Source organism: Oreochromis niloticus, linkage group LG23 (genome assembly GCF_001858045.2).
Source record: "Oreochromis niloticus isolate F11D_XX linkage group LG23, O_niloticus_UMD_NMBU, whole genome shotgun sequence".
In the NCBI taxonomy this organism is placed as follows: Eukaryota; Metazoa; Chordata; class Actinopteri; order Cichliformes; family Cichlidae; genus Oreochromis; species Oreochromis niloticus.
In genome coordinates, this window is record NC_031986.2 from 30,283,389 (window position 1) to 30,309,618 (window position 26,230).

Consider the following 26,230-nt stretch of genomic DNA (forward strand, 5'->3'; position numbering starts at 1 on the left):
TGGAAGTTTCTATCTTCCATCCAAAACCACTCTGTTAGGACAACTTTCTTAACCACTGTATGTGTATATATAGCTCTCTTAGTTGAAAATAGTCTAGTTAGACTCAGCGAGTGAAAAAGTTACACATATAACTTTTCTAAATTGGACCTCTGTGGAAGCTTCGAACTCTATTGCTATTGAGCTCTCATTACATTACTTATAGATTTTAAATAAGAAACTTGTGTTTCACTATGTTTTGTGCTGATGCTTAAATATAGGTTGAGAAAAACTATGATGAGCTATTTATGCTAATTAGCAGTGACAAAATGTTATATTTGCTAGTTCAATTCAATTCAATTTTATTTATACAGCGCCAAATCACAACAACAGTCACCTCAAGGCGCTATATATTATAAGGTAGACCCTACAATAATACATGCAGAGACAAACCCAACAATCATATGACCCCCTATGAGAAAGCGCTTTGCAGTGTAAATGTCTGAGAGCATCATAAAAGCTAGTTTCGTGAAAGTAATCACAAAAGGTGTGTAAAAAAACTCAGAATCCATCACATTAAAGAAGAGACAAAAGAAATAAAGGTTAGAACTGACACCCCTAGTGTTGACCTCTCAGTAGGCAAATACATAGAGAAAGTCAGTAATTTCCTTTGTGGAGCGGCTGCAATGGAAAGGGAAAAAAACCTGCTTTTAATATAAAATCATCCTGGGCTGAACTGGATTCACGATTGATGGCCATCTGCCTCAACTGATTGAAGTTAGGGAAGAGCAGAGACAGCGGAAAGCTGAGCAGTTAGAAGCAATAAAAAAATATGTCAAATATCAACCTGTAACTGCAGATGTAGAAAGTGATTCTATTTGTGTCAGCAGGTAACTTCATTCTTAAAGAATAAAACATTCCATTAACAAGTGTCAGGCACGAGCAAGCAGTGTAAAGTATATTATCAACTGTCCTACAGATGTCCTGCTGCAATCCAATTACAGGCTTTGCATGGATCCCTTTCAATCATTTTGAGTCCAGTATCAGGGCATGTCACAGTCTGTCTATAATTACACTAAAGATGTCTGTCCTAGATTTGATTCAGACTAGAGCTGAAAAAAATTCTTTGGTTTACAAATCATATAATCAAAAGAAAAATATTTAGCAACACTTATGAACCAATAAATATTTAAAACATGTTTACATGTTCAATCACAAATCATCTTTAGTTCGGGTTAGTTAATTTAGCTCTGGCTTTTCTTCATCATTTGACTGGATATCAGCCCCTGTTAAATAGAAGAAAGAAGTTATTTAACAACATAAAAATGACTGCCAGCCAAAACATTTTCAAATGAAATTAATCTAGTTACAGCGCTGAACTAGAAATAAAACTTTTAAAGTATTTGGAAAATATTTATTAACTGCTGGATGTTTATTAATTTATTTCATCATAGATGTGGGGATATTTTTTAATCACAAGACAGCATTAAACAGAGACGTTTAAAACATTGACAAGGCGCATAAAGTTACATAACCAAAAAATATAAAATAAAGTGTTAAAAGAAAGTCTAGATTTGAAATGCAAGAATAAGTGTGTGAGATGCTGTTTCTGCAGCACTCAAATGGATAACCTTCACAAGCACCTACCCGTGCTTGCATATCAGTCACACTCTATGGTGACTCATGGAGTTCATAACCTGGAATTTCCAGCAAACATTGCTTGGTTAACTCACAGATGTGACCCAAATGCCTCCTCACCACTGCAACTCTAAGCTCTTGTGGAAGGGTTTAAAAAGCAGCATGTCCTGAGCGAATCTTAAGTCCTTTGTTTTTTATTCTTTATATGTTCTCCATATTAAATATAGAATTTACTTATCTAGATTTGCGATTAATGCGTAACGTGTACACTACATTAACAGCATTCAGGTCAAAGTCAAACATATTTGATTTAAAGGATAATTGATAAGGGGTATTGGTACCTAAAGATTTTAGATGCATTCAGAGCATGTCAATTTTTTTTAATCAATCACTGAACTGTCTAAAAATATTTTTTACAGCAAATTTCTAACTTACTCAGAAGTGGAATTTGAATTGGTGACTGAGGGTTTCTGGAAGCCGTGAACACAACCATAATCTCAGAACCAGTTTTAAAATGGTTAATGAGTTGTATTGTGTACAATATCAAAAAACCAAGTAAAATCTGCTATAGACAGAAAAAATATTGAACCATACAGATATGAATCCACTTATTCCCATGCTAAAGTAAGACACAAAACAGTTACTGAGTTTTAGGCCAAAATGAACAAGTGTCGCCTACATTTTCATTTTGGCATGGATAACAGAAGCTTGGGAGAGTTTTGAAAATAGTTTACCCGTGTACATTGTCATTTAAAAGAAATGCTTCTATCTAATCTAAACTGAAAATCAAAACGTAAATAGCAGCCTTATAATAACAAGTCGCAACAAGTCACACATTTATGTTATTGAAAGTTGAAAATTTTTCAAATTTGATGGAACCCAAACAAAGTGCAACAATGCTACAGCCATTTCAGTATTATTATTTGAGACTCTTATTTTTTGAATGTGCCAGAACTATGAAAAATGTATCCAGACAAAGAGTGTCTAGATTGAGGCCTGACATTTTTTAGGTTTTATTTCTGGCACTCTGGTTGATTTGACAACACCATGTCTGGTTGTTTTTATTCATTTTTCACTGCTGTGCAGAAATTCAGTTTTTCAGAATAAGACAGCTATAGAAACTGATAAAAGCTATAAAGACTGGTAAAATAAAAGAATTTAAATTTGAGGGGCAACAGGGGAGCTGAGCCATTATACTCTATATTTTACATCACCTGCTACTACAGCATTGTATTTCTATACAGACTAACTGTAATATAATAGAATAAATAGTTTGAAAGACATCATTACAACCGACCTCCTTCTGCTAAAAAGTGCAAACAATATAGGCAATACATCTGAGATAAAAATACTTGTTTCCAAGTGTGATATTTAGGCTGGTGCTGAGGACTTGTGCTAAATTTTGCAGTCAAGTAATTTAAAAATATAATTCAAGCTTCCAAAAGAGAAAAGAAACAGAACCAGAAGAAAGCAATCAGCGAATGGCAAAGAGGCTAAGAAGCTCATAAAAGAAAACATATATGAACACTACTTGCAAGCAGTATTTAAATGTTTTAATACTGGTGTGTAATGCTATGCAATGTGTGTAAGTTAGATTGCTAATGATGAACTATACATTTTTCTGAATAATTCTGATTATAACTAAAAATATATGTTTTTGTACCACTATTTTTCTTTTCAAATATGACCATCATTGCACCTGTTAGTGGGTGGGATATATTGGGGAGCAAGTGAACAGTTTGTGTTGGAAGCAGGAGTGAAGGCTAGATAACTGGGTCAGAGTATCTTGGAAGCTGGAGCTCTTGTGTGGTGCCCCCAGTCTGCAGGAGTCAGTATCCTTCAAAAGTGGTCCAAGAAAGTAACAGTGAAGCAACTGTGACAGGGTAATGGGTGATCAAGGCTCATTGTTGTATTTGGGGAACAAAGGTTGGTCCCCATTAGATCAGCTACGGTAGCTTCAGCTACCAAAAAGTTTAACTTTGATGGTTGGGTGTATTTGCATCAATTTTTCTTGTGAACACATGGCATCAGGATATATAATAGGAAGGAGGAGGTAGTGTGATGCTTTGGGGAAAGTGCTGCCGAGAGATCATAGGTCCTGCCACGTGGATGTTACTTTAGCACAAACTACCAGCCTATGCATTGTTGCAGACCATGTTCATGGGAATGGCACTCCCTGATGGCTATGGCCTCTTTCAGCATGATACGACGAAGCAAAAATGGTTTAGGAATGGTTTGAGGAGCACAATGAACAATTTGAGGTGTTGACTTGACCTCCACGTTTCCTAAATTTCAGTCTAGTCAAGCATCTGTGGTATGCTGGACAAACAAGTCAGATCCATGGAGACCCGACCTGGCAACTTACAGGACTTAAAGGATGTGTTGCTAATATTTTGGTACCAGATACCACAGGGCACCTTCGGGGGTCAAGTGGAGTCCATGCCTCGACGAGTCATGGGTGTTTTCACAGCAACAGGGGACCAACACATTATCAGGCAGGTGATCATAATGTCACACCTGATTGTATTTTGCCCTTCAATTTGAAGAGTATGTTAATAGGTTCTACAACTGGCAATGAAACTACTCTGTATTGGGAATACTAGCAACCTGAAATTTAGTTTTTAATGCCTCTTCATTGTCTCAGTACGGCTTCAGAGGCTTTTCAACTTTTCCAATCCATAAGGTAATAGCTCTGTAACTTTAATCAAAAGTGTGCAGCTAGTGAGTTTGAAGAGATTAGTGAGCTTCCAGATAAAGAATTACAAGAGAAATAGAGGTGCATATGTTGTAAGTCATATTATACACCCAGTCTGACAGTGATTTCTATAGATTCCCAATTTCAGTATTTTTATTCAGTCAACAACTGCTGACAATAACACAATATTAAAAAATAGCTGCCCAAAACATTTGCATTCATGAATACATTTGCTCTCTCATCTTTTATTGCGTCTCCTTTTTATTGTAGTTGTATACCATCTTTCCTCATGTTATTTTTTTAATATTTAATTATGTGAACTTTCATTGCTGTAAAGTTTGATTGGCATGAAATGTTCCTGTATTCTTGGTTCCACATCTTGTTCAAGTCATCAGCAGCAAATATGTCCTCTTGGGGGTTGTGTGGGGCCGCTCTGGGCAAACGCCAGAGGTCCACAGTGGGCTACCGACTGTTAGGCCCAGTACTGGTAATAACTGTAGGGCACATCTGGGCCCCACATAGTGTGGGCTGACTGCGAACTGCCCACATAAAGCAGAAAGAAGCCCACAGTGGGTCTACAGTATGCCCATTCTTTTTTATTTGCTGGAGAGAAACAGCTGTTAACTCACCTACTGTGAATGAGAAGAAGAGATGCAAGGCTAAGCTTTAATTCTAAGAGTTACTTTTACCTGTTTTCCATCCATCCATACACCCATCATCTTCCGCTTATCTTGGGCCAGGTCAGGGGGCAGCAGCCTTAGCAGAGAATCCCAGACCTCCCTCTCCCCGGCCCCCTCATCCAGCTTATCTGGGGGAACACTATGGCGTTCCCAGGCAAGCCATGAGATATGATCTCTCCAGATGGCCGAAGTCCTTACCCTGTCTCTAAGGGAGAGGCCAGCCACCCTTTGGGGAAAGCTTATTTCCAGCTCTTGTATCCGCAATCTAATTTTTTCGGTCACTACCTAAAGCTTCTGACCATAGGTGGGGATAGGGATGTCGATCAACCGGTAACTCGAGAGCTACGCTTTTATGCTAAGGTCTCTCTTCACCACAACAGGCCGATACAGCATCCACATCACTGTAGTCGCAGCACCAATCAGCCTGTCGATCTCCCGCCCCCCTCACTTGTTAACAAGACCCCGAGATACTTAAATCCTCCACTAACTTGTCCCTGACCCAGAGTGGGCACTTAACCTCACTTAACCTTAACATCCTATACTTCCAAAAGCACCTCAGTCGAATGCCTTCTCCAAATCCACAAAACACATGCTGGGCAAACTCCCATACACCCTTAAGTATATTTGTGAAAGAGCTGGTCTAGTGTTCCATGACTGGGATGAAAAACCACATTGTTCCTCCTGTATCTAAAGTTCAACTAACAGACAGACTCTTCTTTTTGGGACCCTGGCATAGACTTTCCTGGAAAGGCAGAGGAGTGTGATCCCTCTATAGTTGTAGCACACCCTCCAGTTCCCATGCTTGAAGATGGGAACCAAAATTCCAGTCTGCCAATCCAGAGGTATGACCCCTGATCTCCACGCAGCATTGTAGAGGCATGTCAACCAAGACAGCCCTAAAACATCCAGAGCCTTCAGGAACTCAGGTCGAACATGGTCCATCCCAGGGGCCCTGCCACCAAGGAGGCCCTGCCTCAGTAACCTTACCCCCACTGGTGGACGAGTCATTCCCCTCATCCCCACTCTGTGCTTCCCCTATGGAAGACATGTGAGTTGGATTAAGGAGGTCCTCAAAATGTTCCTTCCACCCCCTGACAATATCCTCAGTCAAAGTCTCCGAACTCCTCCCACACCCAAGTTTTGGCTTCATCCACTGCCCGGGCCGTGTCCAACAGGCCGTGTCCAACAGGCTAGCCACCAAGTGGTGGCCTGTTGATGAAGTGATCAGAATTATCAGATCTGTGGCCAGTGATGGCCACAGATCTGCTTGGCCACAGATATGCTTTGATAGAGTACTTTTGTACTCTATCAAAGCATTTTATGTGTATGTGAGTATGTATATAAAATGAAATCTATACAGTATAAAGGAAAAATTCTTTCTTTCCTGCTTTTGAAAGTTTAAATCCTTTTTTATCTCGGTATCTTTACTACAGTTCCCTATCACAACACTACCTTCAGCTCCCTCACTTTCTTATCCTGAGCCCTCTGTCTCTCACTTGAGTCTCTGCTCAGTCGTCATCTCTTGTTGACCGCATGCTTCCCCTATTGAACGTGTGTATGGTCTGTCTATTTCCATTTATTTCCCGATAAATCCAAGCAGCTGGTCATTGAATGGAACACTGCATTCTGCTCTTTTCCAATGTTGCACAGATAACAGTCACACAGCCCACACACAGTTCATCACGTTTATGCACCCATGTGGCCTGATGGAGTGATGCACCCCTAAAACCCAGTGGCCAAAGACATGAGTACTATTGACTGAGTGATTTGACATGTGTGTACCACATTCACTTTATTGCTTTTTTTCCAGTTGTGAATTTGAAACTCATTAGGTTTAAAAAATGTCAGTGCTTTTGAGTATCGCAGTCAACATATTTTTTTTTTGAATCCCTTAAAATCTATTCAAGGAGTCTTAGTTTGTAGATATTTTGGTTCAGTTATTTGTTTTTAGGTCTCTACTGGGCAAAACAGTAGATGATTTCTGTGTAGCAAATGGTGTGTCAGATGCTGTTCCAGTTCTGGCAGGGGTACTGTTGGTTTTAGAGTGGACATTTTGAATGTGTGTGAGTGTTTGTGTGCATGTGTTTGTCCCAGCTCTTAGAAGAAAGGCATCTTCGAAGACTGATCTTATTGTAGAGCCAATGGTTTTGCAAGGTAGGCTTCTTTTTCAAGTGTTTCCATTACTTCAAATGAGGCTGAAAGAGGGAAAGAATAGTTGCAAGGGAGGGGGAGAGTCAAAAGGGAAGACAAAGAGAGAAAGCGAGAGAGATGTAATCTGTCTCCAATCGATTGGCTGCACCTCTGACCACTCTTGGGATCCCACTATCATTTGTTTCCATCTGTCTGCCTCCTTTCATTTTTTTCTCTTTCTTTTTAATTCTGTTTCTCCTTATTTTCTCTTTTAATTCCCATTCAATTAAGGTTGGGTATATTGGCTGGCCATTGGTTAATTGCTTAGGGGCCCTCCATGGAGCTCACCAGACCTTAACGAGATGATGTGGTTGACCTCACAGTACTTTTAGCAGTGTACGTGTGAGTGAATTTGTGCATGTATGTTGGCATTTTTTTAATGTGTGCATATTTAAAGTGGTGTCCAGCTTGATTATTACTTTTATAATATATTAAATTAAAGATCTTATTTTATTAGCTCTGTGCAAGACACTTGCTTATTCTATATATGATCTATGTGATGTTAATAAATACTTCCCCTGTTGCTGTGCAATATGCAAGCCCACCTGTTATAACCCCACATACTTCATATTCTTGAGTTGCCATAAAAGCATTCATGAATACAACCTTTTACATAGCAGATAAGAAACATTTTTAACATACAAATTGTTTAGCATTCATCTGCCAGACACTGCCAGACAGTTTATTTTATAACCATATAGCTACCATTTTGAAATGGAAAGTTGGAGCGAATGTGTTTGCAAGAAAATATTCCTGATACCCATGTCATATCTATAACTAAGCTATAGATATCACACATCTATAACTAAGCACCTTGTTAACATTAACTTATACACACACTCAGGTGCATTGGAGATGACTTGGGGTTCAAAGATCCACTGACAAGCAAACTACCAACCAACTGGTCCTTTATGTCAAATTTCAGATTTAAAATCTTCCTATTTTTTTTTAAATTAGTTCCTGTTTGAATTTTAGTTTGAAACTATTGTTGTTCTTTGCGTTCTTTCATCTCTAATTGCTCATGTTAATTAATACATTAATGAATACCTGGTACTTTTCTGTAGTCTGTGGCCATGTATTTGTATGTGTGAGTGTGTGTTTCTGATAGATGTCACTTCCCCCATGTCTTGTGCCCTTTAAAGATTGATTAATTCACTGAGCACACCCTGTCCAAATCAGGCCTTGGGGCTTTGGCGCCAACTCTATCTGAGTGGTCTGTCTGTTGACCAGACAATTACCAAGCTAGTCCATCACTATCTCTAAGGCCTGTTGCAAGCCCCAGTTTACCCTGGCAAGGCTGATTAATTGTACACACACATTTACACTTTCAAATGCCAGCAAGTACACACTTTCACACACTTTTCTGCATTCCTGCATGTTCATACATCTTATTGGACTTGAAGTCAGAATCTTTGCAAGGCCAGAGTGTTTGTTGAATTAGCAGATGGAATGATTGCAGATACTGACAAAGATGTGACAATGACCCATAATGTCCTTCTGATATATAATGACCCAGCAGGTGTACTTGTGATTGGTTGTGTTTGCTCATATACAGTATTTTACTTGTTTATTAATTTTTTTAAATTGAAGTTAAATGCTTTTTCTTCTTCCGATCTATGCTTGATATATATCACAGCTAAGATACGCTTATGTAAAATAAAAGTTTAAAAAAACATAGATTTGAGGTCTTGGAAATACTCGCAGTTTGTTTTCATTTTGATCCCTAAAGTTTTTACTGAAAGTGAAAGACAAAATTTAAAGAATTATAAAATATTTTACAACACGGTTATCCTGAAACCTTTTCTACTGATTGGTGGGATAGGACTGCGTCCACTTGTGAAAATGGCAGTGCCTTGCATTTTAATAAGTCTAGAAATATGTTCCACCGTTTTGAAAAGGTCAAAAGTTGGCATTGCAGAATGTGCCTGTGGTAACAGAATTAGTGCCCTAAAATATCAACGCATCAGTGACAGCAGGAACAGTCCCCTTTGAAAGTCCACAACAACATGCTTTACATATAATCATGTGAAAGTAGACTGTCTTCTTATATAAGTCACTATAAGCAATACAAATACTAAAGGAAACTAAAATAATGTTTTACAGCCAAATATGAATCTTTAAAAAAAACTCATGGCTTATATAAGTTATATTACTTAGATAGGAATAAATACTGCAATGTGTCCTTTCCATTCAACGAACAGTACTAATATTATAACTCTGCACTTTTTATTTTTCCTTTATTATTATTCTTTCACGCTTATTTTGGCCAAAGGCACTACTACACCTCTACTGAAAGCTACAGTAGGTTTCCTATAATTCTCTAACTTGCTTTTTCTGCTACACTCTACCTTTAATACCCTCTAGAAAGGCTAGACTTTATTATGTTCTGTGATTATATAACAGACCTTTTCATTACATAGCCGGAAAAGTGTTACATCCTGTTATAATACAATGCGATATAGTATTTTTAAAACTTAGAATGATTATACAGTTTCTTTTTTGTGCATTGTTTTTCTTCTTGTAATCTTTAAAATAGATTTTTAGTTATTTAACAGTTCAGAGATTTCATACATGTAAAGATAGATCTGGATATACAATGAGACTTTAATATTGCAATATTAATTCTAAAATGAGGACCAAGATATACGGGCAAGATGTTACCTTGGTCCTCCCTCTCTCATGGGCACACAGAAACATACAGCACCACACATTCATCTTGCAGTTATTAATGGTATAAAATTGCATTTGATTAAAAAAAACAAAGTCAGAGGTATCTAAATGTCCTTTTGTCTGCCTTTTAATTTTCTAACATGTGCAATTCTTCTTTCTCACTCTGTTTTATTCTGTCTCCCACTCAGAACAAATGCCAAAAGTGTACCAAATTTCCGTGGAAATTACATTGCAAAGCCGCAGAGGGAGAGGCGAGTGAAGCAGAGCAACTTAAAATGGCTTTATATAAAGGACTCCGAGGCCCTTTAATTACACTGCTATTGATTGCTATGTGCAGGTTTCCCACATTCATTTACTGCTTTTTCCTCTCAACTATGCATTTAATACCCAGCAGAGAATTGCACTTAGTTGCTTCTGAATGTAGACTATTTTATAAGATTATACATAATATCTTTTTTATTATGTAGTTTATATATTTAAAGTAGTGGAATGTATGGATGATATAATATTTGGTTATTGCATATATGATTTCGTTCTTATTTTTTGCCTTAAAAATGTATTACACATTTTAATTCCAGGGAAGTTCTATGTAATGCTAAGTATAAGTTTGTCTATTAAATCTATCCAGTAGTCAGAGTGTCACAATGTCACAATGGTGCTAAAAGACCATTACCATTACTAGCAGTTTATGTCTTTGCCAATCCATCATGGCGCTGTAACCAGGGTACATATCTGCCACCTATTCTTACTATGTCTCATTCTGCCATTTAATCAAAGAGGCAGAGATGCACTAGATCCTAGAGTTAAGGAAATCAGCATTAGTAAGCAGAAGTGGTGTAAATCATGAGATTGTCAAGCTGGAGACCAAGGATCTTGTCACAGGAGCTTTGGTTTTGTATTTAGTTACATTTCATTTCACTTCCCATTTGGTTAGGTTTAGAGTTAGGGCTTAGATGGCAAAAGCACTTAACAAGGTTTAGGAAAAGAATGCAGTACGTTATCCCCGTCGGCAACTCAGCCGTGAGTGATACCAGAGGAGACCCAGAGTGTTCAAATGCAGTTCCAAGGATCCTGAACAAGTGTGGAATTAGTTGGTATAAAACAATTTTACAAGCACAAAGCATTTGATTACAGTTTAGTTTTGAGCAGTATCGGTGGCACTGGTAATCTTTCCCAACTACAGACAGAGCCAGACTAGCCTTGCCTCTAAGCTAAGTTGGATTAGGTTTTGTGTTTCGAGTATAGACATGGCAGTGCTGCTAATTGTCTCGACTAATTTGAAATGGAATAAAGTTGTATATGCTGTTTTAAAAGTTAATGTTCTATATGTGTTTGAAGTCTTCATGAACCTTTGATCATACAGAAGCTAAATTTTGTAGGGAAAGTAAAAGTATGCACAGGTTGAGCATATTGGTTCCTTTAATTTCATTTACAAAAGTAAACCTCTGGGAAAAAATTCAAAATTCTACTCAGAAGCTCTGCCTTGGTTTGAACCTGGGACTCTTTTACTCTGAGGAAGCAGCTCTTACCACTAAAACAACATGCTGCCTTTTATTCTGCCATACTGCTTGTGATAGGGAATTCATACAATCCTCCTGGATAAAATGGTGCTAAATAGTTTAGCTCTGTTGGTGACATCACAGTGGATTTGAGCTTTATATTTGCTGAAATCAGGACACATTCTGTGGGGAAAAGGGCATTTCCATTTCATTTAGCCTGTGGAAGTCAAACATGTACTATTGTCCCTTTAAATATTTTCATCAACTCTCAAAACTTAACTTAGAGTCACCTCTTACCTGTAGAAGCAGCCGTATCTGTAAACCCATTCATCATGAGGGGAATTACTCTGTGACAAATCTCTCTCCCTACTCTCTGTGCGTTTGCAGATTGAATACACAAACGGGCCACATGTTCCATCCCTCCTCTTTAGCCATAGTCATTTGTGCCAATGTCAAAAGTGATAAATGGGTTATGTGGCGCCTATGAGAGAAAGCAGTGAATTTTTATAATGTATTAAACAGGAGCGAGAGGGCAAGCAGACAGGCGGGCAGGGAGGGATGGAGGACAGGAGTGAAGCTGGAAAAGTGGGCTGTCATGCTGTAGTGCTGTAGGCAGGGGACCTCTGTCACACACAGTTTGAGCCCCTGCTCACATCTTTGCTGGCACTTCTTCTGTATTTCCCTCAGATATCCAGCCATCAGCCCCCCAAGAGCTCACAGCCATCCAGCAAGGCAGCTGAGCTGGCAGACACAATATCTGGTGACTGCTCTGTCAAATGCATCATATGGCCGTCTGTGTGTGCTTTTAAGTGTGGTCTTTTTGCTGTTCTTACAAGAGCCAGTTGCACTTTAAGACCATCACATGAAAGTCTTCCAAGGTCATTTTATGTTTCACATTTTTATGTATTGTTGCTGTTTGTTGATAGAGCTGTAAATACAAAAACATCATAATCATAAAAATAATAATCTCCAATCTAGCATAAACTGAAATTGGAAATTTGAGCTGACAATTTGTTATTATTAAAGGATTTTTAGTTTGTGCAAAATCCCATTTAGTTTTCTATTATTACTTGAATATGTGACTTTCCTTACATACTCCCCTATTAACACTCTCTCGCTGTCCCATATATGGGACATACCCCAGTAAGGTGCTTTTTTAAGCGGCTCTATGCAATATTGTTTAAATCTGCCTTTCATTACCTTTACTTTCCAACTGGTTGAGATTGATGCAAGTGCATGCACACACATTCCTTAGCCATCTACCCTCACATCATGATTTCGTGTAAAACCGCTACCCTGCCTTAACATGGAGTCTTAACCCTCAAACAGCCCTGCAAGACGTGTTAGCAACTAGAGACAAGCAAATGTTCTCACTTTCCACACGTCGTCTCTCTCTCAAAGAATCCAACACCAATGTGTCCTTGTAAAGATACACATAGAAGTAAACACAAATGACCCAGACACATCAGAGCGCACCAAAACACAAATGGACTCTATTGTAATTACTTTAATGCCACTCTAACCAACCACTCCATTAACCATTTAGCATTAATTGTACTTTACAGCTACTTTGTCTTAAAATTGAAGGTCATTTATCCAAATCACTTTTTAGTTCATCATGAGAGGGTTTGACAGAGCAGTCTAACAGATGAACAGTAGCAGTTTAATGTATTCTGATCTCCAGTTTCCTGAAGATTGTGAGTTTCCTTCCCTTATGACAACTATCAAGAGTTTAACCCTTGGAAAACAACTTAACAATTTTAGGACACCTGTAAAGTGCAGTGATGAAGTAGTTAAAGGTTCAAGTGATGTTTCACTTTGACCGCACTCTGAGAGTGCAGTTTTTCCAATCAGATGAATTATTTGGAACTGCCAATGCACAAAAGGATAATTTCAGCAATTGTGACTAAAGTCTAAAAACTATTGTTGGGACACTGGTGAAGAACGATGATGACGATCTGAATGTATATGATGTAGAACGAAAAAAATTCAGGAGAGGAGAAGAAAAAAGAGAAAACATTGTCAAGGAATGTAATCAATACATCATTCCTCCACAAGGTGTTAGATATGTAATTGCTAAAAAGAAATATGAAGCTAAAGGTAGATAAATCAATAAAAATGTCATAAAACCTAGCTGCTGATTGGTAGGTGATTTGTTTCATTGTGTTCACTCTGAATTTGAAGGCTGTTTTTAACCTAAGCAATAGCTATAGGATATACTAACCACAGCGTTCCTTTGATTTCATTTATTTTACGTCAGTCTGCTTTGTTTTTGGTTTTTAGCTTGAAAATGTATTTAAAGTCAATTCAGTTCAGTTCAAATCAGTTCTGTCCAAGGAGCTTTCTTTCCAAGCTTTTTAGACTACCACAACCTGAATGACTGAGAACCTGCACAGTCAGTTCTATTCTATTTTATTTATATAGTTCCAAATCACAAATCAGTCACCTCAATATGACTGCAAGGTGACTGTTTATATTCTAAGTTTAAAAAAAAAAACAATCCACAATAATACAGAGAAACCCCAACAATCATACAACCGCTTATGAGCAAGCACTTGGCGACAGTGGGAAGGAAAACTTCCCATTTAACAGGAAGAAACCTACAGATGTTAATAATAACCAACTGCAGAGTGGTAATATCCCCCACGGCACATTTGATTTAGAACAGAGCATTCAAACCAGGTTCTGTCTATATAAATATATTTTCTTTTTTCTGAGTGAAAACTTATGAATCCTTCTAAATCTCCCAGTATCATCACACTATGAATCAATCAATAATTCAGAATTACTCATCTTACAGTTTGTGTTTTTCTTTCTTTTTCCTAGAGCGCAAGAAGATAACCCTGACAATTGGAAACCAGTTTTCGTACAAGAAAATTTACAACGTTGTGGGATATCTGAAGGGAAAGAGGAACCCAGGTTTGTACAAATCCACTGCAGATTTGCCTTAAAGTTAAAACACAATCTCAGCATTTTTCTGTCTCCATCTTTGCTTTTAGCTACATTGTATTTTTCCTGTTTCGTTAACAGAAAAGGTAATGATTTCTTGATGATGCTTGTATTACTTAGCTCTGCTGCAACATAATGCATTTAGTCACCAAATATGGCTTTCATTCCACAACTCAATCTGTCTGTGCTTGGCTTTAAACAAGCAGAAGAAATCATTAAAAAAAAGATTAAAGGAGAAATTCAGAAACATCTGTATTGTCTTACCGGCAGAAAACTCCATGATAATAGCAATACCACTTTCATAGCCATCATAAATGAGGCTACAAACAGCGCATGTTAGTTCAGTTTGCCACTAATCCTGTAAATGGGGAAGCAGTTTCTGCTTACCACCATCAATGCTATCCACATCTGTGTCTCAGCAGAAGAGCAAATTATAGAAACTAAGCGCATTCTGTGCTACAGAAATATTCTCACTGGTGGTTAAATGAGACAGCCAAAATGACTTCTCTTAAAGGGCTCTTGAACAACTGAACCACTGGGTATTTAGACAAAACCAACAGTTTGTAGCAGTGACATAACATGAACCACTGGCTTCTGATAAATAAGATAATAATAATAATCATTTATATTACCTTTCCATGTGGAATTAACCGTTTTGATGACTAAAATAACCAGCTGACATCACCTTTAATGCAAACACAATTAAACTCAAATTGAATTATATAGCTGCCATAACACATATTTTATATTAGTGAGGAAAATATTCTTTTTTTTAATTCTTTAATAAACTGTGGCATTGCCTATTATTTTCCTTGCATACAGCACTTCTATCCACATGTAGCAACCACAGGGATCACAAAAATGCATGACTTTCTCACTTAGAAGTGTCGTTTTAGAACTATTAGAATCTGTTAGATTTGGAGGTCAGTGCAATTCTTCCAAAGCACATAGCCAGCCAGTCATAGCCAGAATGACTGAGAATATAGAATATATTCATAGTAGCAAGAGTTGTTGGATAATATTTAAGGTCTCATCATCAGTTTTAACTTATTGTGGGTGGTATTTCATATACACAGCTCACATTGTCAGGAGCTTTCTTTCTCCAAGTAATCTAATTAGCTTACTTCTGTAAGGTATTTACATTACTTTTAATTAGTTTCGATTATGTCATTATTTCAGATGCATTTAAAAAAACACATTTAGGTTACATTTCACCTGAAAAGTGATTCTTATAAACTCATATTAAGGTTCAGAAGATGCAGGTGCACGTTTTTTTATGGATACATTAGATCAAAACACAATAATAGAAGCTTTAACTTGATTTTATCACACTTTCATTTTCATCCCATGAATCCAAAGGTGGTTAAGCTCTGATAGGTAGACATTAACCACCTAAATGTTGACTAAAGTAGACATTAACTGCCTTTTGCACTCTTAATGTCAACCATCGTGTTTCTTAAATGTCTGCCATTTGCAGGTATTTATTTCAAAAAGTTGCCCATTGATGTTGGCAAAGACTTTTGAAAATGGAACGTTGGAGACGTATCTTTTTTTTTCTGTTTCCATTTACAAGGCTTTGTTAACTCTGCCCATTTCAAACATGCTGTACGCTGTGGTCTTTTAATATTTAAATGTCAACCTGGCTCTTTCTTCTTAGCTAAAACTACCCCTATCCTTTTTTAAATTGTCTCTTTATCTTGCCCTTGCCTCAACCACACAGCCTTCCTCCAATGTCACGCTACTGTACCTGTCCTGCCCACTCAGTAGTGGAAAATTATCTTGCTGATTTACAGTGTAATATTAAGCAGGCATAATGGCCCACTAAAGCAGATAATATGGGTCACAAATCTCTGGAAGGAGTGATGCTTTAACTGGTTGTGGGGGTTTCATCATATGTCTGTTCCACACTTAACTCTAAACAGACTGAATATTCATGCATGATGGCAATGGGTAATTCTGAATTAATCTTTGCTGTTTTTCTTAAATAATTTCCTGCTGTACGCAGCTACAGCTAGCAGCATAACAAATCTGCCAAACAGGCACACTGTAACATCAAAGCAGCCCTGTAGTTTGAGCCAGTGCGGTTCAACACAAGTGTTACGTGAATACTCCAGAGACATAACTGTTTATATTCTAATAATAGCTCAGTGAAATGAATTCATCAATTTAGATTTGTATATAACTATAGTATAAAGGTGGTTCAAACTGTTTCAAACGCAACAAAAATATAGAACGTCTATCAACTGCTCACTAATAGCACATTTTGTGATTAATCTACCATTATTTTATTTGGTTGCCTTCCTGGACAATGTTGGGAGAATCAGTTTAAGGCATTGTCCAAAGTTGCCCTTTCTTATATGCAGCCCCCAGCAAACATGTTGGAAAGGGCGACTTCAAAATGTGCTGCGCTTGAAATATTCAGTTTGACACCTTTTTACATATAGGTGCAGACAACATGGATTTTGTACTAGCCAGTTGAGTGGTTAAAGACTGCATCAGATATATATGGCTACATCACAGAGTCCAGTTAATTAGTGCCTACAGTGTGCTAAGAAACATAGCGAAAATAAGCATTTAAATAAAGCACTAGAACTGGAGCAGGAATTACCTGCATGGACTGTTAGTACAGTACAAATGTCTTTGCAGCGATCCATATTACTTGTCAGAAAATAACATTAAAACATTTTCCAAAAAGCACCAACATCAGACTCATGGTTAAGAGCAGCCTTATCGGCACCACCTGCCACTTAAATCAGTCGTGTCTGTAATTTTTTTGTCCGTCATGCACGTAAAAGGTTTATTTCTGCTGCAAAGTTTGGGTTTATGTCAGAGTCTTATAACATTGCACTCACTTTGTGAAGACATTCATGTTCTAAAGAACTGCAGCTTTTTTGCTGCTTATTTGTTTGTTGTGTGACAAAAGTGTCACACATTTGTACTAATTAGTGTCTCATCCAGTTTCTATGAAGCCAGGCTTTAAACAGCTATGATGACTTTATACTTTTTACTCTAAAGGCAAAATATGACCAAATAAAAGCATAAAGTATAGTCACAGAAATATTAGCTTATGCCCACGATCCTCAGTTAAAAGCCCGAAGCTATACAATTCCAACACAATCCTGAAATAAATAAATAAATAAAACTCATGCATATGAAATATGAGATAAAGAACTTGAGTGGCCACCTAATCTCAAGATACCTACACTGCTAAATTGCTAATGTAGAAAAATCCATCCATCCATTCTCTTCCGCTTATCGTTGTCAGGGTCGCGGGGGGGCTGTAGCCTATCTCAGCTATCAAAGGGCGAGAGGTAGGGTACACCCTGGACAGGTCGAGAGTCTGTCGCACGTCCAATACATATAGACAAACAACCATTCTCACTCACATTCACACCTATGGGCAATTTGGAATTACCAATTGACCTAACCCCACTAACTGCATGTCTTTGGACTGTGGGTGGAAGCCAGCGTACCCGGAGAAAACCCACGCAAACACAGAGAGAACATGCAGAACAATCCTACTCACTCTGCCACCATGCCGCCAATGTAGAAAAATTCCTCGCAAATTTCAAAACTGTAGAAGGACTTCTACTAAGAATCAATTTCCCTTAGGAAAAAACCAAAATAAAACATGGTTGGTAGCTCATGTATTTATGCAAGTGAAAACATTCCTCCATTGACTTACTGCACTAAACTACAGTTAGTTTCAGCTGAACCAATAATAATTTGTCCTGGCCTAAGGGCATCACGTCTATGTTATTTTATGTTATTTATAATCTGTGTTTATTAATTAGGGTTTCTTATGAAAAATTAATTTAGCTTTTGATATATTAATCTCCTCCTCCCAGTATACATACCCATGAACAAAGTAAATTACACTTTCACGTATGAGTGATTTAAAGTACTTTACGCTAATCGCTGTTCATAAGATTCACCCAGGAAGCTCCACATAATGTAATAATATGTTGTCGTGGGCTAAGCTAGCAGGCTTCTCTAAGCACCTCTTTTCTCAGACAGAGTCATCAGTGCTCTGTGTTGCAGTCGTGAGGTTTGCTCTGTTCTTCTTGTTGCCTGCAGGAGTTCTGCTTTGTGCATCCATACTCATCCCTCTGTCTTTGTAGAAAATGCAAGGCATACAAAGAAGCCTGAAGCATTCATGTGTGAATGCAAGTGAGTTTGTTACCTTGGTAAACCACAGGAAGACACTGTGTGAATGGCGTTATGCTACTTTCATTAAGTCACAGCATTTGTACATATTCATTTTAAAACCCCTTTCTCGGTTTAGCTATATAATGTTCTGTGTATCTGATTTCTTGAAATAATCCCTGCCGTGTATTACTGTCTAGAATTTAACACAAAAAGATGGAGAGACATATTTGGGCCTTTTACCAACAAGTATCTGCACATTAGCATAAGAAATGTCACCCTTCAGTCAAATTTCTTCCTATACAAAGTCCTTAAAAGTCATGTTTCTCAATTCAGCAGTTTAGTTCTTATAGTAATTAAGGACAGTTTGGTGAATTTGAATTTGATGTGCCTGTTGTGGTTCCATGGGTCATGCAATTCTTCCCCTTTATTCTAGAGATTCTGAGTTCTGCTTCAACCTTCTGAGTCATCTTAAGGCTGGCCAACCAAAATTACCCAGTAGCTGCAGCTCCCTGCATGAGCTTCAGCAATGGAGGTGTGGAACATGGTCCACTGGGGACAGTGTCCCAATCCTGGTCTGGTGGTGGGCAAGGGGCTGTATACTTGTATCCCCCTGGTTCACTGCCTACACATTGGGTTTTTTCCCAGTGGGTGAGAGGCTTGGTACCCCTTGCCTTCGGATCAGGGGAATGGGTCCTGACTGTGCCTATGTGACAAATAACAGCCATTTTGGAGTCACTAGGTGAGGTGCCGGAGAGGGCTCCAATAGGCAGTGCATTTTAAATACAACCAACTCTAAATGGATAGCCACTGAAGGAAAAAAGGTCGAAAGGGATGATGGGATTTAAATATTACCCAGATGGAGACCTGTTTAAAGTACATATCACTTGTGGAAAGTGTGTGTGTGTGTGTGTGTGTGTGTGTGTGTGTGTGTGTGTGTGTGTGTGTGTGTGTGTGTGTGTGTGTGTGTGTGTGTGTGTGTGTGTGTGTGTGTGTGTGTGTGTGTGTGTGTGTGTGTGTGTGTGAGAGAGAGAGAGGGGGGAAGGGAGAGTTTGTTTAGGAGCAGATAATCGGTGATACAACATGTGTTCAACATTAGGTCCATCAAACAGCGAGTGACCTTGTACTGTGAATTGTGGGAGGATGAATAAACCTGTTACAGTAGGTGCACTCATCTGTGTGCATTTGTGCACCTATATATATACATATTCTTTTAGCATGATTGAAACATTGTCTCTAATAGTTTGCTTCAACACTGCAAAATTTACAAGGATATAGATATAGTACTGAGACGGAACCCATAAAAGCACAAAACACATAGAAGCCCCCCAGCTGGCCAGTGGCTCTGAACCCAGGACCATTTTTCACCATACATGTTTGAGTATCTACCTATAGAGATGAAAATGTGTCAAAATGAAAAAATGATTTCTCTGTTTTTTTATTTACTTCTTTGTTTGTTTGTTTTATTTATCTATTTATCTTCAGATCGCTATGTGCTGGTTGGTAGTCGTCATGACAGCGACCATGGAGGCGGGACTTCAGCTATTATGAATCAACTGATTGCAGCACTGACAGAGCAAACCAAACGCGGATGGGTGCCAGACCGTACCACTGTGTTTTGCTCATGGGGAGGCTCAGCCCTGGGAAACATTGGATCTTATGAGTGGGGAAAGGTCAGCAAACACAAGAGCCTCTGCTTTATTAAATGTCAGAGGGTCAAGGGTAGAAATGTCTGAAAATAGAGCTACTGGCAACATACATGAACACTGAACAATAATACCGATCACTAGAAACGTGAAGACACTTCTTGTCAAAGGAGGGTGGGGGGGTGGGGGCTTAATTATGATGGTGTGATGAGTGTAATGACAACAATTATATGATTATCATAGTAGATTGAAATCATAATAGCTGGTGTGTGGTGTACATTTATGTGTTCCTTTCAGGATAACAGTGTTGTTCTGCAGAGCAGTGCAGTGGCCTATGTCAGCCTGAACTCTCCAGTCAGAGGGACGGAAGCTCTCAGAGCTACAGCTTCACCAACTCTTCTGCAGCTCACCTCAGATATACAGAGGGTAAGTATTACTATGATTCCATGTACTGCTACTGTCACTCCAACATGATGTGCTGCTGCAGTGTCCAGTGTTACCACAACACACACCATATAAACCATCAGTGATCCCTCAATATTAGTAGTATCGCTGTGATTCACCTAAAATATGGCAATGAATAATCGCCTCATTTCAGTGAAAGGATAAAAAGCAGTGGCATTTTCATTTTTTTGTTTTTCCAAAATTACAGCTGCTGCCACAGCTGCGATTTTGCCAGGTTAATGTTGCAATTTGTGTGAAAAGATCTGCTAAAAACCACCAACCGCTAAGCACCATATTAGAGATTACCCTTGAGGTGTCTAGGACGGTTCTGTTACTTTAAAACTATGTTGTTTTGCAAGCTCTAACCCAAAGAGGGTAAACTATAGTAAATAAGACTTAATCTTGTTTTCTGTTTGAGTTCCTAGAGGCACAGTTCCCACTAAGTTGTGTGTTATCAGCTTAATACTTCATGACTTTTCCCTGTTTTATAAAGGAATGGCTTAAAAAATATTTTAAGCTTCAGACATCCAGTATACCCACGATCAGTTCATCTTAAAGCCCCGATCATGCATGATTAAAAGCAGAGTTTTCATATTCTTCATTTTTGTAACTGTTGTTGAAAGAACTTTGTATCTATTTCAACCCTTAAAAAAAGTTCTCATAGAAGGTCTTCTCTGGATAACACACTGCTTTCATCAATGCTTGTCTGCATCAGTATCAGTTTTAATACCCATATTAATCCAACTGTAGCTTAAATATAGATGATTAGAGGTGATTAAAAAAGTTAGGTAACAATAGTACTGCAACTTCAATACAGTGAAAAACCGGAACATTATGAAAATTCATAAATGCGAAAGACGTCTGTCATACACTGGACATGACACGATATGCCCGTGACTCTGCATCTAGGATGTGGGAGAAATGAGCAGATGTAAATGCCTAAACTTTAACAAGGACCAAATATTCATGGCTGTGGAGTTGAAGCCTCTCCCAGATCGCAGAGCTAACACTGATTTTCTAGTTTACAGACAAACCAAACCAGTGGCAGGATGTTAGTGGTTGTGTTGGAGCTTTTAACTCACAACTTAAAGGACCTAAAGGATCTGTTGCATCTTAATGCCACTTTTGGAGATCTTTTGGTGCTTTTTTGCAGCTATGTAAAGAACCAACAGCGGGCTTGTTGTAACTCAATAGAATATCTCAGTATATGTCCATATTTCAGTTTACTTTGCTTCTTCATTTCTATTATTTGTTTTTTTCTCTGTAATTACCTGCCACTAATCAGAATGTTAATATTTCCAATTCTGCTTTGATGTTTTTTGAGGAAGGTTTTCCTCAAAAAATTTACTTCAAAAATGTACTTGTGCAGGAACAACTGCTAGCAGACTCTTAGCCAGACACATTGATTTCAGCAAGCTCAGTATTAAGAATGAAGATGGCCAGATGTTGACATGAAATACTGCCACCTTGTTTTGAAGGCCATTCTTAATGGAGTAATTTTATGCTCATTCTACACATCCATTAAGATAATTCTCCCTTACGTTTAGTATAATAGAAGGATAAAAACGTTCTGTGATCCTTCTCTGCCTTGCAGAAATTAGTTAAGGATATGCCTCACAGGTGTCCTCGGTTTCTTTGAAACAAGACGTCAGGGGTTTAAAGCCTGGTTAGAAAATGCTTCCGGCTAGACCCTAATACCAAATCAGCTACACTGAACTATGAGTGAGAGACAGGTAACTGAAGCCATAACAGCTTTAGTAAAATAGATGGTGTAAAAATGTTACATAATCAAGGTCCCTTTCTTTCTTCCTGAAATTAGTTGGAAGAGATGCCTTGCAGGTGCAGATTAAGCGAGACATCTCTCAAAGGCCTTGGGCAACTTTACAGCTGCTGCAGCTGTTTGTACAAGAATTCAGCTGATTATTAACCTGTCCATTTATTGGAGCTGATAATTCTTTAATTAATGATGGGTTTTTTTAATAATCAAACCACCACTACAAGGTCTTTATCAGTTTATAATAAATGGTAAAGAACTGAATGCTTATATGTCAAGAGTAATACAGTGGTGTAGTAGAGACAACCCCCCCCCCTAATCCAACAAAAAAACCAAACAAACATATAATTTTATGACTTAGTTCTATATATGCTGCACTCTCCCTGGAACTTTTCACCTTTTCCTGTCTGAATTATAAAATGTATCCCTCCTATAGTGATTAAAATATTTCCCATTTCCTGAACCACTTAGCAAAAGTAGCAATATCACACTGTGAAATATATCTCACTGCATATAAAGCTGTATTACTGGCACATTTTACTTAAAGTTTCAAAAATGAAAGTAATTATTCTGTAGAAATATGAGGAAAAATGTTTCCCATCAGTGTTATATAGATCTATGGATCAATATTACTGCTGCAGATCTTTAGGGCTGACCTCAGTTGAAATACTTTATATTCTGGTTACTCTACAGCAGGGGTGTCGAAGTCCAGGCCTCGAGGGCCGGTGTCCTGCAGGTTTTAGATAACACCCTGGGTGAACACACCTGAATCAAATAAGTAGTTCATTACCAGGCCTCTGGAGAACTACAAGACATGTTGAGGAGGTAATTTAGCCATTTAAATCAGCTGTGTTGGATCAAGGTCACATCCAAAACCTGCAGGACACCGGCCCTCGAGGCCTGGAGTTCGACACCTGTGCTCTACAGGAACACTTCTTTAAAATCATATGGTTGTAGTGGCTCTCCTGTGAGGACCACACATCTCTAAAAGCAGCTTTTAAAGACCTCCAGAAAATAGGGCTACAACTTCATTAAAAGAAAAAAAGTTTATTAATATAAAATAAAAAGATCACAGGTAAATTAAAAGTTTTAAGCACTGTGTGACACTGATAAATGTCGATCTCTCCAGCGCAGTTTATAAACCAATAATGAAAAAATAAAGGTGCTGTATTTGCAAAGCAGCTTGTTAAATCTATTATATTTGGTCAACCAAGCTTTTTCTCTGTCTTTTTCGTTTTTTTCTTGCTAATCTGAAAATGCAGGTGCAGCCTGCACCTATTCAACTGGCCTTTTCTATTAAGCCAGACATGGCAGCAGCTGGCATCCCCTCTCCATCATCAGGGGTTTTCTTTGCTAATGTGTTAAAGGAGTTATTAAAAGTTTCTTCACACTACTCTCTAGCTCTGCTGTATCCTATGATGGCCAAGGGTAGTCTGAAAATGAAAACTTATTTGTTAATATGATGAATCACAGAGGGCTCACTTATTTACCAATGCTCGCTCTGTTTCTGCACCATGAACTGAGCAATGGAACAGCTTTCCGTCAGTTCCCTGTTAGCATTTAAACACATTTACATGTAAATCTATATTAGCCATCTAGCTTAATTATTTCTGGAATAGAAGAGCCCACAAATGTACTTCATACCTTACTTAGTCACTAGCAACTTATTGGCTTTAAATATATTATCTACCCCTGCTGGTACTCCATGCGGTATTGCAACTGCATGTGTCCATTTCAAGCTTTAGAGAGGCAAAAGCGTGAAATAGACACAGTGGACTGGTGTGTGTGTGTGTGTGTGTGTGTGTGTGTGTGTGTGTGTGTGTGTGTGTGTGTGTGTGTGTGTGTGTGTGTGTGTGTGTGTGTGTTACAAACCATGATATTGAGTAATGTACTGAACTTCACTGATATACACTTAAATAAAACCATGTCATAATACTATGAATGTTAAACTTCAAATGAAGTACAGTAAACATAATAAATGCACATCTTACCAATAGTTTGTGTGAGCATGGAGTGCAGTTAAAATAGTGTCACTTTAGCATGTTTACGGTTACTGTTATAGTCCTTTGTTTCACTGTTTTCATGTAATCACTGACTGATTCCATTATGCTGACAGTTTGAACATATTTTACTTTTTGGTCTCAATGATGACTCTATGTATGACATATGCATGGTAATGCATATGTAGAACAAATAGAACTTTTTGCTGTTGTTCTTTTTCCTTTTGGGACAGATATTTTTTCCCTAACTCTTTAGCCTTCATGTGTGCAAATACCTTTTTTTCACCTATACCATGACTATTTCATTTGCATCAATAACATAAAAGTTAAAACGTGTGAAACGTCACAATAAAAGCAAGACTTTGACTGTTCTTTGAAATGTTGCTTGTGTGCAAGGGGGAGGATAGCACTCCTAATATGAGCTAAATATTCCCTCTCACCCCATCCCACACTTCACAGTCATATACAATCTGCATTGGCCACTCTGCTGATTAAGTATAGCAGCTCAATGATTCAGCCTCCCAAACTGTCTCTTTATTCCAACCTGGGGGTGTTTTGCAGATATGATCAGCCCTCGCAGATTTCTTCCCAACTTCTACCGTCTTTTTAAACTCGGAAAACTTTTGCCTTTTGAAAAAACACACCTCATCGTTACTCTATCTCATTTCCTTCCTCCACCCCCACCACCACCTCTTCCCTTTTTTTTTGTTTTTTCTCATTGTCCCTTAAGCACTACAACCCTCTCCCCACCTTGCTCACTTTCATTCTATCACCTCTTAACCTTCTCTTTCATCGGCAGCAGGCTTTGCATCTCCCTAACCTCTCATTTTCCTCATTAAAATCTTTCTCTTACTTCTGCTCTACATGCTCTCTTTGTCTGTTCAGGCTATGATGCTTAGTATAATCTTTTTTTAGAGTTAAGTCATTCATCCACAGGGAAGATTTATCTTCTTGTCAATTACCAATCAGGTTCAGGTACAGGAGGTCACAAATGGATACGAGTGCAATGTCCCTTTAATCCCCTAATCTAAAATAAAGTAATAGGTAGAAAGGGCCCTGTCACATTTGGCTGTAATGAAGCTGCAGACAACCTCTGTCAGTGCCTTAAAAGAGACAAAGAGAATGTAACTTACCTTTGATCTTCTTTAAGGAAACACGTTAACATAAAAAAAAATCACAATGCATGCATTCTATCTGCTCTGGCGTCATTCTTAATGTGTATACTGTAAATACCAAGAGGACACTGGTGGTGCTATAAATAATGTGAAAGAAGAAAAGCTTTCTCTTCATCACCCAAGGACAATTTCTCACTTAACTGCACTTTTTCAGTTCAGATATCGCTACCTATAATTTATTTGCACACATATTGCTCCATGTGCCTACTCTAATCTATGGGGTGTTAGCCATACCTGCAATAATTACCTGTCCAGATGCTGGACTAGCTCCTGAAAAGCAAATTTTTTTGGAAAGAAAACAACAATCTAACCACTCACTTAGAGGATAATTTAATTACCTGCTCACATAAAACTGAGCTCATAGCCCAGGAGGATCAAAGTTACTCTTTTCTTTGGCCATAACTTTCAGTTGTCACTGCTTTGCTTATTGTACCTGACTGAAAGAGGTGCATGATGCTGTAGAAAACCAGGTCATAGATTTGTCTTCGTCTGATCAGAAAAAGAAGGCCCAGTCTAGACTTCAACCTGATTGAGATTGTGGTAGGACCTTAAGACAGTTGTGCATAAATGAATGCCCGCAAAGTCAAATGAACTGAATCAATGTGTGTAAAAACCTTCTATTTTAAAATGTTGACAAACTTTATATGAGAAAACAAGCTCTAAAGACTACTTTATGGAAATGGTGAACATGGCACAAAACTGTTGCCTACTGTAAATACACCTCAAGCAGATGCAGAGCAATGTTGAT

General features: G+C 38.2%; 1 protein-coding gene across 3 annotated transcripts in view; it reads left to right on the forward strand.

Moving 5' to 3' along the window:
- The window catches only part of naaladl2 (N-acetylated alpha-linked acidic dipeptidase like 2), a 460,031-nt gene that overhangs the window by 299,659 nt on the left and 134,142 nt on the right, over positions 1–26,230 (forward strand). For all 3 annotated transcript variants that reach the window (XM_005451121.4, XM_013270770.3, XM_025903118.1), the window contains 3 exons: positions 14,175–14,267; positions 19,929–20,116; positions 20,387–20,515. In XM_005451121.4, the coding sequence (XP_005451178.1) occupies positions 14,175–14,267; positions 19,929–20,116; positions 20,387–20,515 (410 nt within the window). The remainder of the gene's footprint in view (positions 1–14,174; positions 14,268–19,928; positions 20,117–20,386; positions 20,516–26,230) is intronic.